We start from the raw sequence: 18182 nt of genomic DNA, 5'->3' as shown, positions 1-18182 counted from the left end.
CCCAGCTGCTGGAGGCTACTACAGGAAGATCACACATTCAAGACCTGCCAGATCTATGAAGTGTGTTTAAGGCCAGTCTTAGCAATACCATATCTCAACGAAAAATGTTAAAATGAAAGGGGCTGGAGATACAGCTCAGAGGTAGACTGCTTTCTTAGTGTGTGAGACCCTAGGTTCTATCCACAGGACTGAAAAAAAAAAAAAAAGTTTGAAAATCCAGGCATGGTAGCACATGATAGTAATCCCAATTTTTGGAAAGCTGACGCAAGAAGGTCATGCATCTGAGGCCAGCCTGGGCTCAAAAGCAAGACCACATCTTTAAGTTAATAAACACTTTAAAAAGCACATAGTTTTCTAACTATGGTTTGGGCTCGCCTTGATTTTTCTCTTTGCAAACTATATATAAATGTCTAAACTTCTCCCATCCTCACCTCTTTTGAGTGGATCAAGCCCAGGGCCATGCTAGGATAACACTTTGCCACTGAGCCATACTCCAAACCCTTAACATTTTAAATAAAAAGGAAAGAAATGGAAGTGGTGTCAATCCAGCAACCACGACTACATTCCCACATCTAAATAGTCAACGTTTACTGACCATTCAAGAACTCCTGAATGACACACTCCTTAATGATTCTTCTCTGTGTAATCTTAACGTCTCAAAAAAGTCAGGTAAGAGGTTATATCTCATCCTGTATAAACACAGCTCTGCACAGCACAGGCCTGTCTCTTCAGCTCATTTTCCACCCACCCTCACCCGGATGACTCTCCGTAGCGCAACTGTAAAAAGCTATACTGAGGAGGCGCCCCAGCAAGTAAAGGTGCTTGGTGAGCAAGATTCAGGTGGAGTTCCGGCCCCAGGGGCTGCGGGGTACGCACACACGCACACAAACACAAAACACAGTAATTGAAAACAAAATTCAAATTAAAAACATTTAAAAAACCTTATTTATGCATACACATGCGCGCGCGCGCACACACAGTGGCGGGAGGGGGGCGGAACAACAGGAGATGTGGTTCAGCAGGTGGGAGCGCTCGCTGCTCTTGCAGGGAACCAGAGGTTGTTTCCTGGCACCCACATCGGGCAGCACACAGCTCCAGAAATCCAACTCCCTCTTTTGGCCTCTGCCCATACTCATGTACCTACACCTGCACTTGTCCAAATACCCACACACTTACAAATACACACACACATAATTTAAAAGTAAATCTTAAAAAATTTAAGCCCATGCAAAATAGAGCGAGTGCTAGACAAGGTTCTAATGCATCAAAGAATGAGAGGAAAAAAAAAACTGAAATGCTGCAACAAAAGGTGTCTGGTGTTTCAAGAATACAGCATCATGTGCCTATCAAATCCACCCTGAGAGAACCCTGAGAATCTTCACTCCTCCCCCACACTTGACTACCTAAAGTAATGCCACAGATTCTCTTCACTGCAGACAAAGGGCTTGCCTCAGCATTTACTATATAAAAGCTGAATGACAAAATCTTCTAAACTCAGGTCCCTGACGGTCAACTTCTAGGAGTAATAGAAGCTATAATAATCAACAATAAAAAGATGGCTGCATTCAGAGTTTATGTATCCTTAAACCACGGTGAAGAATTCCCCTTCCACTACTCCATCAACTAAAAAATTCAGGCTAAGAAAAATGCACTATTCCATATGCCTTGGAAGGCACTCAGACTCTAACAAAGTGAATGGTCACATTTAAAGAATTACATTTATTTTCTGTGAGAAAGTATTGGGTGTACATGCCACAGTGCACATGCGGAGGGCGGAGGACGACCGGGGAGATCCTGTTCTTCGATTCTCCTGCCTGGGTCCTGGCTCAGGCTGTCAGACTTCGCAGCAGGCACCTTTGCCCACTGAACCCTCATCTCACTTCCCAATCCATCAACTATCACCTTTTAAGAAGCCCTATTTATTACTTTACTCCAAAAATGAAACTCTCACCTGCCATAATATGTCAGCTGATCAAATCGATTTAACTCATTACACAAAACTGTAGAAAAATTAAAAAAGGGTTATAAAATCTGCAAAGTGTAGCCAGGCACTGAGGCACATGACCTATCCTGTACTTAGGGAGACAGAGGCAGGCAGATCTCTGTGAGTTTGAGGCCAGCTTGGTCTACAAAGTGAGTCCAGGACAGCCAGGACTATGCAGAGAGACCCTGTCTCAAAAAACCAATAGTAATAATAATAATAATTTTGCAAATGCACTATAATTAAGAAAGGCTTCTAGGGCTGGAGAGATGGCGCAGTGGTTAAGAGCACTGTCTGCTCTTCCAAATGGACCCGGGTTCAATTCCCAGCACCCACATGGCAGCTCACAACTGTCTGTACCACCAATTTCAAGCAATCTGATACCTTCACACATAAAATAAAATAAACTATTTAAAAGAAAGAAAGAAAGAAAGAAAGAAAGAAAGAAAGAAAGAAAGAAAGAAAGAAAGAAAGAAAGAAAGGCTTCTAGCTGGTTGTGGTTGCCTGTAATCCCAGCACTCAGGGAAGAGGCAGATGGATCTTCATGAGCTCGAAACCAGTCTGGTCTACAAAGTGAGTCCAAGGCAGCCAAGGCTACACAAGAAAAAGGAAAGAAAGAAGGAAGGAAGGAAGGAAGGAAGGAAGGAAGGAAGGAAGGAAGGAAGGAAGGAAGGAAGGAAGGTCGGTCTCCACAGGGCAGTGGTGGCGCACGTCTTTAATACCAGCGCTTGGGAGGCAGAGGCAGGCAGATCTCTCCAAATTCCAGGCTAGCCTGGTCTAGGATACCCAGGGCTACACAGAGAAGCTCTGTCTCAAAAACAAAAAGAGGAGAAGAAAAAAGCAGCAGCTTCCAATTCAAAATGTTCTGGGAAGACAGTATGAACTAGAGCCTATAACAACAGTAAATTTATCCACCAAGCAAATACTTATTCCTCACAGGTGTACCTAAAATTCGTCAGACAAAGATTGTTTCCTATGAAATTGTGCTTTTTGGAGACAGGGTTTCTCTGTGTAGCCTTGGCTGTCCTGGACTCGCTTGTAGACCAGACTGGCCTGCGAACTCACAGAGATCTGCCTGCCTCTGCCTCCCTGAGTATTGGTATTACAAGCATGTGCCACAGTACCCAGTTCAAATTCTGGTTTCTTTAACAAATCATTTTATTTAGAAAGTTGTTAGTATTTTATTTTTACAGGAAAGTAAATTAATTGAGCAACATGACAGTATCTAAATGGCAATGGCAGGTGTGAAGTCTCAATACGTCTCTCATAAGTTCAAACACCTGCTCTCATACGCTTTATCCTCCTTTAAGTCTTACCTCTCACCTCTATGTTCTCTCTCCTCTCCCCCTCTCTCCTGCACAGGTCAAGCACAGTGCTGAGAACTGAAAGTAGATCCTTGAGTATGATAAACAAATATTCTAAACTGATTTATATTCTATTTTAGGGAGAAATTAACACAAATAGTAACTATAAGAAAAAAGTATAAGATAACACTGGGTCATGCTAGACAATAAGTGCTATTAAGGTTTGTTTGTTTGTTTGTTTTAATATTTAGAAAAGTTCTATTACAATAATATTACTGTAAGGTAATCACATATTTGCCTTCTCTCTTAGATTGCCAAGATTGTTCCTCAGGGATATGATTCATACATATCTTTAAAATTCCCCATTCTCTCTGCCTCTTGAGCTACAGAAGTAAGCTCTCTCAGGACTGGAGAAATGGCTCAGAGGTTAAGAGAGTTGGCTGCTCTTCCAGAGGGCCTGAGTTCAATTCCCAGCAACCACACGGTGGCTCACCATCATCTGGAGTAAAATCTGGTGCTCTCTTCTGGCAGGCAGGCAGAACAATGGATACATAATATGTAACTTTAGAGTAAGCTCCCAGCAGCTGCCCTAGCTCCCTGCCTCTGCAACCTTCTTGGAACATAGGCAACATTATGGACTCTAAACCTCTGCAATCATAATCCCTAAATACACTTTCTTCTATTATTAAAAAAAAAAAAATCTTTAGCAAGGTGATGGGGGCAGAGCCAGGTGGATCTCTTCAGTTCAAGGCCAACCTGGTCTGCAAAGCTAGTTCTAAGACAACACAAAGAAACCCTGTCCTGAAAAAGAAAAACAAAACAAAATCTTTAATCTGGACATGGTAAATGTTCCAAAACAAAAGTGTGCTTAATTATCAGAGAACAGTACAAAATACATACCAGAGATAAGAAACCATTGCTCACAGAATAGTGATATTACTGATAACACTAGTTGTTATTAAGATTAAATCAATTAGAGTGTAGGGCATGTGTTAGATGAAATGCTTCCACAATTCACTAACTTATTCACCTGTATAACCTCTGGTAAAGGAAGGTTCATCAATTGCCAAAAGCTGAGGGGTACCTAGCAAATGGTAAAGATAGGCTCAAAACTACAATACTTTATTTAGTAAACTGTACATAAAATGGCACTTTAATGCTGTAAATTTGAGGTAGGTTAACCTGGACTAAGACCTTGTGTCAAAAAGAAAGCAGGGGAGGCATTTTTAAAGTCACACATAGAATTACATAATTTATTAGATAGTTTAGGGGTCCAGGACTTCTAAACCCTAGAGAAATGAGGACCACTGCTGTTATCATCAAACTAACAGTCATGAAAATGGGGAATGTGGGGAGAGAATTCAATGACTACTTATAAGAAACATCTCCAGTTCGAGCAAGCTGAGTGATAGGCTGGAGAGATGGCTCAGAAATTAAAAACTGTGGTGGTTATGGCTGCCATCCAGACTACACTCTCGGATTAAGTAAAACCCAGATGGCTGGGCACACCTATCAAATATTTTTAAATTAAATCATTTCAAATGGGAAGACCCATTTCTAACGTGAGTTTGAGGTGCCTACGCCTTCTGCTGGCAGCCCATATAAAGGACAAGAAAGAAAATTGCTCTCTTTACCTGCTTGCTCTTGCTGTCTCTCCCTATCAACTCCATTCCTTCACTGGCATTAAAGCCTGCATCTTTGGGATTCCAGCATATACTGAAGACCAGCTGAGGCATCCAGTCCCACGGACCGAACAACTGCTGGATTCTTGTTTGTATTCAGTCACTGTTAGACTAGCTGGACCACAACCTGTAAGCCATTCTAATAGATCCTCTTTATATCTAGAGATAGATCGATAGATAGAGCGATAGATAGATAGACAGACAGACAGACATTAAATCAACTAGAGTGTAGGGCATGTGTTAGATGAAATGCTTCCACAATTCACTAACTTATCCACCTGTATAACCTCTGGTAAAGGAAGGATATACATGTTATAGGCATGTTGGTAACATGCTTTTCAAGCTTGATGGTGGCAAATACTTCACAATGACTATGTGTATGAAAACATGTTGTATATCATGTAAGCATATCACATTAATTAACCAAATGTAACAAAATGAAAGAAAATTGTATATGTTTGAAGAGACAAATGCGAGAAAATTTTAGAAAGGGGCCTGAATCTAGGCTAAAGCCTAGCACAATCTTAATGTCAGCACTCTTGAGCTAATAAAGACTTAAAATACTCATGGGCCCAGTGAGGTGGCTCAACCAGTAAAGGTGCCTGTCACTAAGCCTGAAGAGCTCAGCAGGACCCACAAAGTAGAGAACTGACCTCCAAAAACTGACCTTTGATTTCCATGTGCAACACACCACGCACACACACGCGTGCCTCAACACTAAATAAATTAATAAACAACAACAACAAACAACAACAAAATAGCAAGGCCATTTTAGAAAAATTTGTTAGGTATGGAAGTTCCCACCTCTAATCCCAACACAAAGGAAGCTGAGACAGAAAGATCGAAAGGAGAATAGCAATATTACATATTTCTTTGAGTATCTCTTATCTAAAATTGCTGGGACTAGAATTGTGGAGGGTGGGGGAAAGTTATACTATATGCATGTACTTACTGAGGTAACTTAAAGATAGAACCCAAGCCTAAACATAAATTCACTGATTTAAATACACCATTATATATAAACCTGAAGGTAATTTTATGTAACATTTTGCACATCTGTATTTCTACTGTAACTCCTCACATATGAGGTTAAATGTGGAATTTTCTACCTGTGGTATTATGTTAATGCTCAAAACATTTGGATTTTGGGTTTCAGATTGGGAGATGTTCACCTTGTAATAATTCTCTGCCATTTAAAATTTAAACATAACTTACTTGTAAGTCTCCACAAAATATGAATAAATGTATATCATGTATTATTACGAGCCCCTACAATTTGGTAATTTATTGGGAAAAACAATCACAAAACAAGCTCACGACTTCCATACACAGCTGGGCAGTGGCAGTGCAGGCCTTTAAGCTCAGCGCTTGGAAGCAGAGGAAAGCTGTGAGCTCCAGCCTGGTCCATAGAAATAGTCCAGGAGAGCCACGCCTACAGTGAAACCCTGACTCAAAAAACAAAACAAAAATTGTAACAAATAGAAAATGATATTAAAAAAAGAAACAAAACACAAAGAATTCCATACACAGCAAGCACTTCTTGAAATGATTTTTTTACATGTATGCTTTTTACTTGTATGTATGTATGTGCACCATGCATGTGCACCATGTGCGTGCAAAAACTTTGAAGCCAGAAGAGAGTGTTGTATCCCCTGGAACTGGAGGTTTTGAGCTCCAGTGTGGGTGCTTGGAATAGACCCTGGGTCCTCTGGAAGAGCAGCCAGTGCTCTTAACCACTGAGCCATCTCTCCAGAACAGCAATTAATTTTTCTGTGCCTTCACAAACTGCTGTTCTAAGTTCAGATCAGCTCCTACTATTTACCCTGTGTTGTGAAATATCTAAATAAGAACTTTTCTTTTTTTCTTTTCTTTCTTTTCTTCTTTAAGACTCTGGCTGGCCTAAGCATACTATGTAGACCAGACTGGCCTCCATCTAACAAGATCCACCAGCCTCTGCCTACAAAGGGCTGGGATTAAAAGTATGCACTACCCTGACCAGTATTAAGAACTTATAATATGAAAGTATTTTCTTTAGATGAAGTGTTTTCTCGGGGACATCTTCATCTTTTCAAATGCCATGATCATTTTCTCCATCTATGTTAATAAAATTCTCCTTTCCTGACTTCCTGTGGCTACATATCTAGACACTTTAAACCATGACATCATTGTTGTCTATTTCTTCTTTACCATCTTAACCTTTCGCTCAAACTTCAGTTATCATTGTCACTATGGTTTACCTTTATTCTCCAATTTCTACTTTTAATTATCAGTACTTAAAAAATATCAGTGGGAAAAGACCACACAACTAACTTTGCTATCTACAACCTTAGTAACAGAGGAGCAGCCACTAATCACGAGCAGATTTTGAAGACATGACTGACCACAGCACATGTTTTGACACAGTTACTATCGACTGGAGAACTGTATACTGTATCTGTATACTGTGTAGTTATAGTTAACATACCATGCTAACTGAAATTCAAATTATGCTACTGGGAGGGCTGGTGTTACTTACATGAAATTTCATATATTGGAGCTGTGCAAAATGAGAATTTATAGAACTTAAATTTTAAATTTAGTTTGTGCTTTGGGATTTTTTTATTTTGTTGAGAGACTGCCTCACTATGAAGCCCAGACTGGCTTGGAGCTTACTAAATAGGACAGGAGATACAGTTAGATGCCATCTCACACAGCTACTACATGTAATAAATGGAAACTCAAAGATAAACAGCAGGAGTTCAGCTTCTACCACAGTGTCAGCCACAAGCCAGGAAAACCAGGTGCTGCATGTGAAGCAATATTTTAAGATAATGGCAGGTTGCGCAATCCTAATGGACAGAAACTGAATGAAGCGACCCATAAAACTATACTAATCTTCGGGGTGAGGAAGTTTCAATAAGCCACATAAGAAAGGGGAACCCAGAGTTCAATAGAACTACATACTGGAGGAACATAGAACATACTTTATAAAAGATAAAAAGATTAGAATTATAAGAGCATAGCTGGGCTTGGTGGCACACTCCTTTAAAGGGAACACTCAGGGAGGCAGAGGCAGGCACATAGCTGTGAGTTTAAGGCTAGCCAAAAAATAAAAAAATAAAATTAAGGCACATGTGTCTTCAAGGAAAAGCCTTCAGATACAAGAAACTCACTTCCTCCTTAAGTCTATTCTTGAGCATGAAGCTCTTTTTAACATGATAAAACTCTACAAAACTAGACAAGCTATGACAACAGAATCTATAAGCACCACAACTAGAAATCACGCAAACCTGGGGTAGGGGAAGACCTCTTCTGTTCTGAAAACTGAATGAGACATTCAAAAAAAACTAAAGATGTGACTTGGTCCCAGAAAGATAACTCATTTACACTATTAAACTCTACTAGAAAAAAAAAAAAAGCCACATGAAATCTATCCAAGCAAATCTTAAACATCCATGACAATAACATAAAGCGGATCTTCAAATCTAGCCAAAACAACTTCTAAGAAGAAAAAGCACACATGTGCAATAACAGAACAGTCACAGTGTCGAAAACTAAACTTAAGAGGGACCTGGTGGCACAAATCTGCAGCCCCAGCACTTGGGAGGCGAACAGTGCAGGACACAGGAAGACCCATCCTGTCTCAAAATAAAATGAGAAGTTTCCAAAAGAAAATACAAAATCTAAAAAGGTAATTTCACAAGATAGACTCTTTCCTGCAGATTAAACATTGTAAGAAAAAGTGAAACTATTAAAATATGAAAAATAAGCCAGGTCCCAGCACTCGGACAAAGACGAAGGCATGTATCTGAGTTCTGGCCAGCCTGGTCTAAAAGACAGTCTACACAGAGAAACCCTGTCTCAAAAACAAAAACAAACAAACAAAAAGCAATACAAACAAAAAGGAAGAGAAAGAGAAAAAAAGAGCAATACACAGATGATGGACCGAGAGAAAAATACTACGAAAAAACAAAGAGCAGCTCACAACTGTCTGTAACTCCAGTCCCAGGTGACCTGACACCCTCACACATACATACACGAGTGCAAAACACCAATGCATATAAAATGAAATCAAATAGTCATTTAAAAAAGGAAAAACCTCAGTGGCTGTAAAACTAATCATGTGACATGTATATGTATAACTGGCGCAACATGTATATGGATAATTAGTCTTCTACAGAGAAACCTGAGGGGAAGGAGAAGAAAAATGAGAAGAAAATCTTTTTGAAAAAAAAATTTTTTTTCATATATATTTGAAAGACAATAAAACATAAAAACTGCCAGAAATGTAAATATGCCACTACATGTTTTAAAACTGTCTCATCTTAAAACTACTTTAAAAAAAAAAAAAGCTTGGGGCTGAGGAGATGGCTCAGCAGGTTAAATGTTTACACCTAAGCTTGGACTCCACCCACATAAAAGCCAGCTGTGGTGGAGCTCCCTGTAGCCCCAGCTCTGGGAGAGGTGGAAGGTGGTAGGGATATGTGATCCCGGGGACTTGCAGTCCAGGCAGACCTAACGGACTAGTGAGTGTTCCAAGGGGGTGGAGGGTGACGCACACCTTTAATCCCAGCACTCCAGCCTGGTCTACAGAGTGAGTTCCAGGATAGCTAGGGCTACACAGAGAAGCCCTGTCATGAAAAGCCAACCAACCAACCAATTATCAATCCATAAATATTTTTCCAAAAGTAATATAACATTAATAATAATAACACAAGCGGCTGAGCATGGTGGAACACACCAGCAACAGCAGCTGGCTGGTAAAGGCAGGCAGATCTCTGTGAGTTCAAGGCCAGCATGGTCTACAGAGTTCTTGGACAGCCAGGACTACAGAGAGACTCTCTTAACAGAGAGGAAGGGGGAAGAAAAGAGGAGGAGGAGGAAAAGGAGAAAATAATAAATGAACCTGACACTGACACCTGCGTATGCACAAACACAGACACAAAACATACATACACATAAATCAAGCAAAATTAATAAAGTGCAGTGTTTATTACACACATAGAAGGAAGACATGACAAAAATATAGAGTAGAAAATAGAAATACTAAGCGTGAAAAGAAATTCTTTAAAGGAGATGGATAATTCTAGGTACATATTGTTTTGCAAGGCAAACATTTAACAAAGCATGTATTTAATAGGGTCTGTTATCCAAAATTTATAAAGAGTTTTGGGGTGCTATGTGAGTAACTCAGTAAATAAAATGCTTGTAGAAGCATGAGGCCCTGAGCTTGATCCTCAACACCCACATAAAAAGCTAAACATGTGAGTATGTGCTTGCAATAGCAGGCTAGAAAAGTGGAGCTAGGCAGAGCCCTGAGCTCACTGACCAGCCAGCCTATGGTGTGTTCCTGGCTAACCAACCAGAGACCTTGCCTCAAAGAATTAGGTGAAGGGGTCAAGAAGTGAGGTTGTTCTCTAGACTACACAGATGTGCGCACATGTGTATGTGGTACAAACACAAATAACTTTTTGCAAAATAAAAAGTTTGCCTTGCATGTATGAAGCACTGAATTTAATCCACAAAGTAACAAGAGGAGGAGGAGGAAGAGAAGGTAAAATAAAGTTCTTAGGAGGAATACTCTGGAGGCTGAGACAGGAGGATTGCCTGAGTACAGAAGCTTGAGAACTTTTATAATTCGGCAATAACAACAAAAGCCAAGTAACCCAATTTTAAAATGGGGTTGGTGGACAAAAAACAAACAAACAAACAAACCTAAGGTATTTCTCTATGACAATGGTACTCAACCTGTGAGTCGTGACCTCTTTAGGGGTTGAACAACCCTTTCACAGGGATTGTCTAAGATCATCAGAAAACACAGATATTTACATCACAATTATAACAGTAGCAAAATCACAGATACAAAGTAACGACAAAATAATTCTACGGTTGGGGTCACCTCACCATGAGGATCTATATAAGGTCACAGCGTTAGGAGGTGGAGAAGCACAGCTCCACAAGGATATGCAAATGATCAAACAGGTGAAAAGATTGTTCAACATCAGGAAAATGAATATCAGAACGTACATTTCACATCCAAGTAGGGTGGCAACTTAAAAACCACTAGAGTCCATCAGTCACTTCAGGAGAGAAGCACGCTGCGGTGCCTTGGTATGCTGGAGCCTAGATCAAAGTACAAAACAGTTCCACACAGAAACTAACCTACAATGCATGGGGAACCCCAAACAGGAACCCTTAACATGTTGCTGGTGGAAAGAGAAAATAGTTCAAAAACTGTGGAAACCAGGAGGCTGGAGCGATGACTCAGCAGTTAAAAGCACCAGCGGGTCTTCCAAAGGCCCCGGGCTCAATTCCCAGCACCCACACGGCAACTCACAACTGTCTATAATTCCAGTTCCAAGGGATCTGACAGCCTCATGCAGATACATGTTCAGGCAGAATATCAATGTACATAAAATAAACATAAATTAATTTAAAAATTGTGTGGAAACCAGTTTGGTAAATCTCAAAAGGGTAACTGTAACTGCAGGACTAGCCTAGCAACTCCACTTACTCATTCACATACATGAAAACATCAAGAATAAGCACCCAGTCACACATGTGCACACATGTTCACAGCAGTATTTTTCAAAAGAGTCAAAAGGTGTAAATGGCCTAGATATTTACCAATAATGAGTGAATAAAACTGACACATGCTATAATGTGGATGAACCCAAAAGGTATTATGCTAAGTAAAAGAAGCCAGAAACAAAATACAAAATACATAGAACAGGAAAAATAGAATGCTGACTGGCAATTGCTGGAGGCAGAAACAAAAGAACCTGTGTAACAGATAATACATTTTACATGGCATAATGGAAATATCCTAGAATTAGAGATTGTGGACACGTAATTGTAATTAACGGTTTAAATGCATATTACAGAACATGGAAGTGAACAACTAGGGCTCACAGACTCAGAAAGCTGAAACAGAAAGACGGGTTCAAAGCTACCCGGGGCTACACTGCAAGAGTCTGATCTTAAAAAAAATAATATATGAACTATTAAAAAATTCATACTATGCCAACAGGAGGAGGCAGAGGCAGGCGGATCACTGAGTTCAAGGACAGCCTGGTCTACAAAGGACAGCCAAGGCTACACCGGGAAACCCTGTTTTGAAACAACCTCCCCCCAATCATGTTTAATCATGTCATTATCTACATTTAGGTGTGTGTGTATGTCTACACACTGCACAATACAAAACGCTAGTATACATGGCTACAGTGCACTTGAATGATGACATATTCCAAATATAGCTGTTTAAACACCCAGTGAATTTTTTTGTAAAAGTAAAACACCTTCAACAATTTAACACTGAATTCATGTTGAAATGATAAAGTACACTGGGTCAAAATACATTATAAAAATGTGATTTTTTTTTTCCACATCTTTAAAATTGCTTCAAAATTTAAAAGCAGTACAGTCTTCTAATTAAAAAAACTTCTAAATGATAGGAAGCAAAATAGGGGATATAGCTCAGTGGAGGAACACTTATCTACCATGTGTGAGACCCAAAAATCAGTATCATGCACAAAAGAAAAGGAGGGAGGGAGGGAAGAGAACATACAATTCTGTAAGCATAGTTTGAGAGTTTGACACATACCCTTCAGGTACTTGAAATGAAGACTGAAGTAAACGAACTTGGCCTGACGGTTTAAGCTTAGGCACTGCAGCCGTCCAGTACAGTAGCGTATGCCTTAAGCACTCTTGTTACCATGACAGACCTTAAGGTGGACCGTGACGTTAGTTCAGAACTGAAGCTGCACAATGTGCTGCCGCACGGCATGGATGCCAAGGAGAAAGGGACTAGCGGGTCCCTGGTTCCATGCAGGCCACAATGCGCTCCTCCTGCCCCTCCCACTGAATGCAGCTAACACAAACGGGCAGAACACATGGAGCAACTATGGAGGACTCTGGAAAGTAAACATTAGCAAGTGGGTGAGGAAGAAGACCTTAACATAATACTGAACCAACAATAGATTTACCTTTTTATTATTCCTCCAATATCCACCAGCCGGAACTGCAGCCTGAAACCCAAAAGTGAGCATCAGTGTAGGTAAAGGGCTCCAGAAAAAGCCTGATTTTAGTTCAAGTTTTGTAATCTTGAGAGAATGAGAACCTCACATTTTTCTTTAAATTCTCTGCATTCTCTCTATGCCATCCCAGGACAAAAGTCACCATAGAAACAAAGACCCACAAGAACCCAAAACTCTGAAATAGAGGCCTTTGTTGAAAAAGGGAGAGGCAAAGACTCCCAGTTTCTGTCACCCCCCAGCCTCAGCCTCTGACCCTTATTACTTTCATCATTTTTACTCCCACACACATTAGCAGTTTCAGGTTTAAATACAGCCTTGCCTTTCTAGATACAGGACTGAAATAAGTCCCTAAGAAACCAGACAACAGTGACCCTTAGATTGTGGGAAAGACACCAGGAAAGCAATCTTATTAAGAGCTACTAAACTCCAGTGTTTACCCCAAATGGGTGCCTGTAACTCAAACAAGCAAGCTGAAGACTCTCAGAACTGAAATATAAGACAGACCACTAACCAGATCCATGGTGGCCACAAAGTATCATTTACAGAGTAAGTCTCAATGTCGATTGCACAGGCTTTCTTTATGGGATACACAGTAAACGCACAAACTCATAATCCTCTTCTCATAGCCTTCTCTAAGCACTGAGATTACAGGTTTGCACCACTGTGGACAGCAAAAATATAACCATTTTTAATGAGATTAGAATAACATGTAGGAGGCTGGAGAGATGGCTAAGAGGTTAACAGCGGTGGCTGCTCTTCCAGAGGTCCTGAGTTTAATTACCAGCAACCACATGGTGGCTCACAACCATCTATACTGAGATCTGGTGCACAGGCAGAATGCTTTAGGATGGGTAGGATGGATGGGATGGATGGATGGATAGATGGATGGATGGATGGATGGATGGATCTAAAAAATACAAAACAACAAAAAATGCCAATGGCAAACCAAATTGGCATACCGAAGGGGAAATTTTCAGCTTCTAACAGCAATGCCAATGTCAAATTGACAGAGATATTAAAATAAATTGTAAAAACATTAATATAGCGACAATAAAAATGTTCCAGTAACTAAGTGTAAACATTCTTGAAATAAAAAGTACTAGCAAAGAAACAATAGAAAAGCAAATGGAAACATAAGAATTGAAAATAAGTAGATCAGGTTATAATGTGATGAAAGAAGAAAGAAAAGGAAGGAAGGAAGGAAGGAAGGAAGGAAGGAAGGAAGGAAGGAAGGAAGGAAGGAAAAGAAAGAAGTTTAGGGCGGGCATGGTGTTGTACAACTTTAATCCTAGCACTTGGGAAGGCAGAGGCAAGGTGAGAGTTCAAGGCCAGCCTCATCTACAAAGGTGCCCACATCTGAACATTTATGAACATTTAGAAAGCACTAAACAATTCTTTTTCCTGTCTCAAAAAAAAAAAATTAAAACTTGTTGGATGAACTCAAAACTCAACAACAGCAGAATGAAGATTACAAATCACTATCTCTTAGCAACATACAAGCAAAAAACCTCAACAAAATACTGACAAAATCCAGCAACATATTACAAGGACTATAAACCAAGCCCAAGTAAGAACTATCCTAGATGAGAAAATCATTGTCTTGGGATCTAAAGACATTTTATACCTGACTCTAGTCCTTATGGGACCTAACTATATATCTTCCCTTTAGTTCTCTGTATCCTTTAAGAGCTGTCCGTCCTTATTGAAAGAGGAATTAGGCAACTTGATACTTGAACATTTTAAAGTGTTCTACAAGTGTTTTTGTGATTTCTTTTTCTGTGTATAGATGTTTTGCCTCCATGTGTGTCTGTGTATCACCTGAGTTCCCGGTATCTATGGAAGACAGAAGAAGGTATTAGATCCCCTGGAACTATACTTACATGGTTGTGGGCAACCATGTGGGTTCTGAGAACTAAGCACAGGTCCTCCAGCAAAGTGCTTTTAACCACTAAGAGCCACCTCTCCAGCCCTACATCTTTTGTTTGTTTGCTTGCTTGTTTTTGACACAGGATCTGTCTATTATGTTAGCCTGGTTGTCCTGTAACTCACTATGTAGACCAAACTGGCCTTAAACTCACAGAGTCCACCTACACCTGCTTCCAGTGTGTGGGATTAAAGGTGTGTGCCACTACACCTGGCCAGTTCCCACATGGAATCATTATAAACGTTTGGAAGGCTCTGTGCGGGTGGTACTTGGGAAGCAGGAGGGTTACTGCAGATTTAAGGCCAGTATAGGCTACAAAATGAAAAGAAAGACAATGCTGTAGAAATTAGGATTAAATGTCGCTAATTTGATATGGCCATAAAATTCATTTGTTGTTATCATAACCTTGCAAAGCCTTGCCTACTTTAGTACACATAGATCACTGTACAACTGACATAAAACTTTTTTTTAAAGACAGGGTTTCACGTATCCCAGGTTGGCCTGAAACCAATGAGGACCTTGAACTCCTCTGATCTTTGCTGCCCACATTTCCCCAGTTTTGGAAAATCTTACAGTAAACTTATCCAAGTGTCAGATGTAAGTTATGTTAATAAGAAAGAAAGAACCAAAGAAAGGAAGGAAGGAAGGAAAAACACAAGTATTTGGCAACTGAAAAAATTAGAATGTTATTATCAAAAAGATATTTTTGTATATACGAGGGCTCTTCCCTCTTGCCAGTGGGAATTGAAGATCTTTTGTTTTCTGTACTAAAGCAGAACAAGCAAAAATGTTTTTATAGAAAGTTGAAAAAAAATCTATGTATTAATTTGCTTTGGGTCATTCCAGTCTCTCTAGTAAGCTCATAATTAGGAAGGCCTTTTTAGGGCTGTGCTCTAGTCTCACAGGTGCAAAGCTACTCCATATCTGGAAAAATCTAAATTCATATATGAGGAGATTGTGTTTTTAAAGCATATTATTTACACAATTCACTGGAATGGCTCCTCTGGAAGCTGGGGGGCTCTCTTATGCAATTATGTACTTAGGAACCTTCCTCTGCACAGCCGAGGAAATTCAAGTAAGAATAATTTACTGGTTATGCACAGTTATTAGAATTTTAAAGCATTTGTTTGTTCAAAATTCTAGTTTATCAGACAGTTATATCTGACTAATTGTGTCCTTAATAAATAACAATGAACAAATGTTTTAGAAGGTAGCCAGGCTTGAATTTTAATGCTCTAAGGAAGCACAGGGAGCCACTTTCCCCCTCCTTATGAGGGGATTTTCCTCCCTTTCTATCTACCCAAGCTTTGTGGTGAAATTAACTGGTATTATAAATATCTGCATTAGAATGCTGACTTCAACTACAGATGTGGAACTTTATCTGTAAGGAACTGTTAGAAACATTTTAAGAGTAAAGAAACCGGGAAGCATAGAAATTAAGACTGTCCATTTTGAAAGAATAAAATAAGAACTATTTTTTAAAATTAGATAAAATATTAAACGTTAGCAGGCAACAGGGCATTGTAGCACTATCTAGAGACAGAATGTTTTCAATACTAAAACAGTCATTTTGGGGCTAGGGACTTAGGCTGTTTGGAAGACTATTTGCCTAGTATTCAGGGAGCCTGTGTTCCATTCCCAGCACCTTATAAACTGTGCAGTGGCACACACCTGTAATCCCAAAACAGGAGAAGAGTGAGATTATAAGAAGGTCAAGGTCCTCTTCAGCTATAGGCCAGCATGAGATATATATGAGTCTTGTTTTTTTTAAGACATTCTGCTAGGTATGTTAGCCCACCCTTTAGTCCCAGCACTCAGGAGGTGGAAACAGATTTTTGTTAAATTGAGGCTAGACATAGGGAGTTCCAGGTCAGAGCTACATTGCGAGAGCCAGTCTCCCCTGCAGATACACACACACACACACACCTTTAAATACACATATACAGGAAAATAAGCCTGATGACAAATGTAGGAACAGAGACAGACAGTATCTTATTTCTCTTATTAGAGAACAAAAGTTCTGTTTATTTATACTTTCTTTGACATGCCATTTAAAAATTACCTGCTTTTGTTCTTGTTCCTATTTGTTTTGTTTTGTTTCGTTTTTCGAGACAGGGTTTCTCTGTGTAGCCTTGGCTGTCCTGGACTCCCTTCGTAGACCGGGCTGCCTTCGAACTCACAGAGATCTGCCTGCCTCTGCCTCCCTGAGTACTGGGATTACAGGCTTCCTGTATTTTTTAAATGCTCCTTTTCTTAGTCATAACAAATGTGCAACTGACTCAGATTACTAAGTTTTTTTTGTTTAATAACCACAAAAACTTATTTGGAATTTAACCATATTAAATTCAAGTCAAGGGCTGGAGAGATGGCTCAGCAGTTAAGAGCACTAGCTGTTCTTCCAGAAGAGCTGGGTTCAATTCCCAGCACCCACATGGCAGCTCACAAGTGTTTGTAACTCCTGTTCCAGGGGATCTGACACCATCACACAGGTTTGATACACCTGTTATCAAACAGTATTTGGCATACGTACAGTCAAAATACCAATATACATAAAATAATAATAAATAAATTATGTACTTAAATAATAAATAACAATGTACTTAAAAAAAAAAAATCAAGTCAAGCCAGGCAGTAGTGGGGCACACCTTTAATCCCAGCACTTGGGAGGCAGAGGCAGGCAGATCTCTGTGAGTTGAGGGCTAGCCTAATCTAGAGTGAATTCCAGGATGGCCCCGGCTACACAGATACACAGAATAACTCTGTCTTGAAAAACAAAACAAAACAAAACAAACAAACAAACAAACAAAAAGTCAAATCTTATTGCAAGAAGCCCCAAAGAACTGTTCAAATTCTTTTACTATCCTAAAATGTATTGCATTAAATATTACTTGAAATAAGTAGGCCACCAGCTGAAGTTTTTAATAATGCAAAGTTGGCCTATACACACCCTTCCAATGATCACTGCAGTCACTGGGAAGGTTAGGCTGTATGTATTCCTGAAAGACGGAAGACAGGGCAGAAATGCAAAGAGGAGAGAACAGAAAAAAGAAATCTGGGCTATAGCTATAGGAAAAAACAGAAGAGGCGGCCATCTTCCACTGCAGAGAAAGGCTTTACCAACACTTTCCCACTGATGGGCTTACATATTTGCTCACAGCCACTGCCAGGCCTCCGCAGGGCTGGAGGACAGGCTGGTACTATATCAGGGCCTTGTCTCTCCCCACCAGGCAAAGGCAGCAAAAGCAACCACAGTAAGATTCTTTCCAGAAAAAGAAG

The 18182-nt window shown here is 39.9% G+C and overlaps 1 protein-coding gene across 10 annotated transcripts in view; it reads right to left on the bottom strand.

Moving 5' to 3' along the window:
* Positions 1 to 18182, bottom strand: part of Btrc (beta-transducin repeat containing E3 ubiquitin protein ligase) — a 166238-nt gene that overhangs the window by 115378 nt on the left and 32678 nt on the right. For 5 of the 10 annotated variants that reach the window (XM_021649848.2, XM_021649880.2, XM_060390476.1 and 2 more), the window contains exon 2: positions 12932 to 12973. The exons of the other annotated variants lie outside the window; for them this stretch is intronic. In XM_021649848.2, the coding sequence (XP_021505523.1) occupies positions 12932 to 12973 (42 nt within the window). The remainder of the gene's footprint in view (positions 1 to 12931; positions 12974 to 18182) is intronic. 10 annotated transcript variants of the gene reach the window in all.

The sequence above is a fragment of the Meriones unguiculatus genome, chromosome 1 (assembly GCF_030254825.1).
Source record: "Meriones unguiculatus strain TT.TT164.6M chromosome 1, Bangor_MerUng_6.1, whole genome shotgun sequence".
NCBI lineage: Eukaryota > Metazoa > Chordata > Mammalia > Rodentia > Muridae > Meriones > Meriones unguiculatus.
The sequence above is the reverse complement of the archived record's forward strand: the minus strand, read 5'-3'. Positions and strand labels throughout refer to the sequence as shown.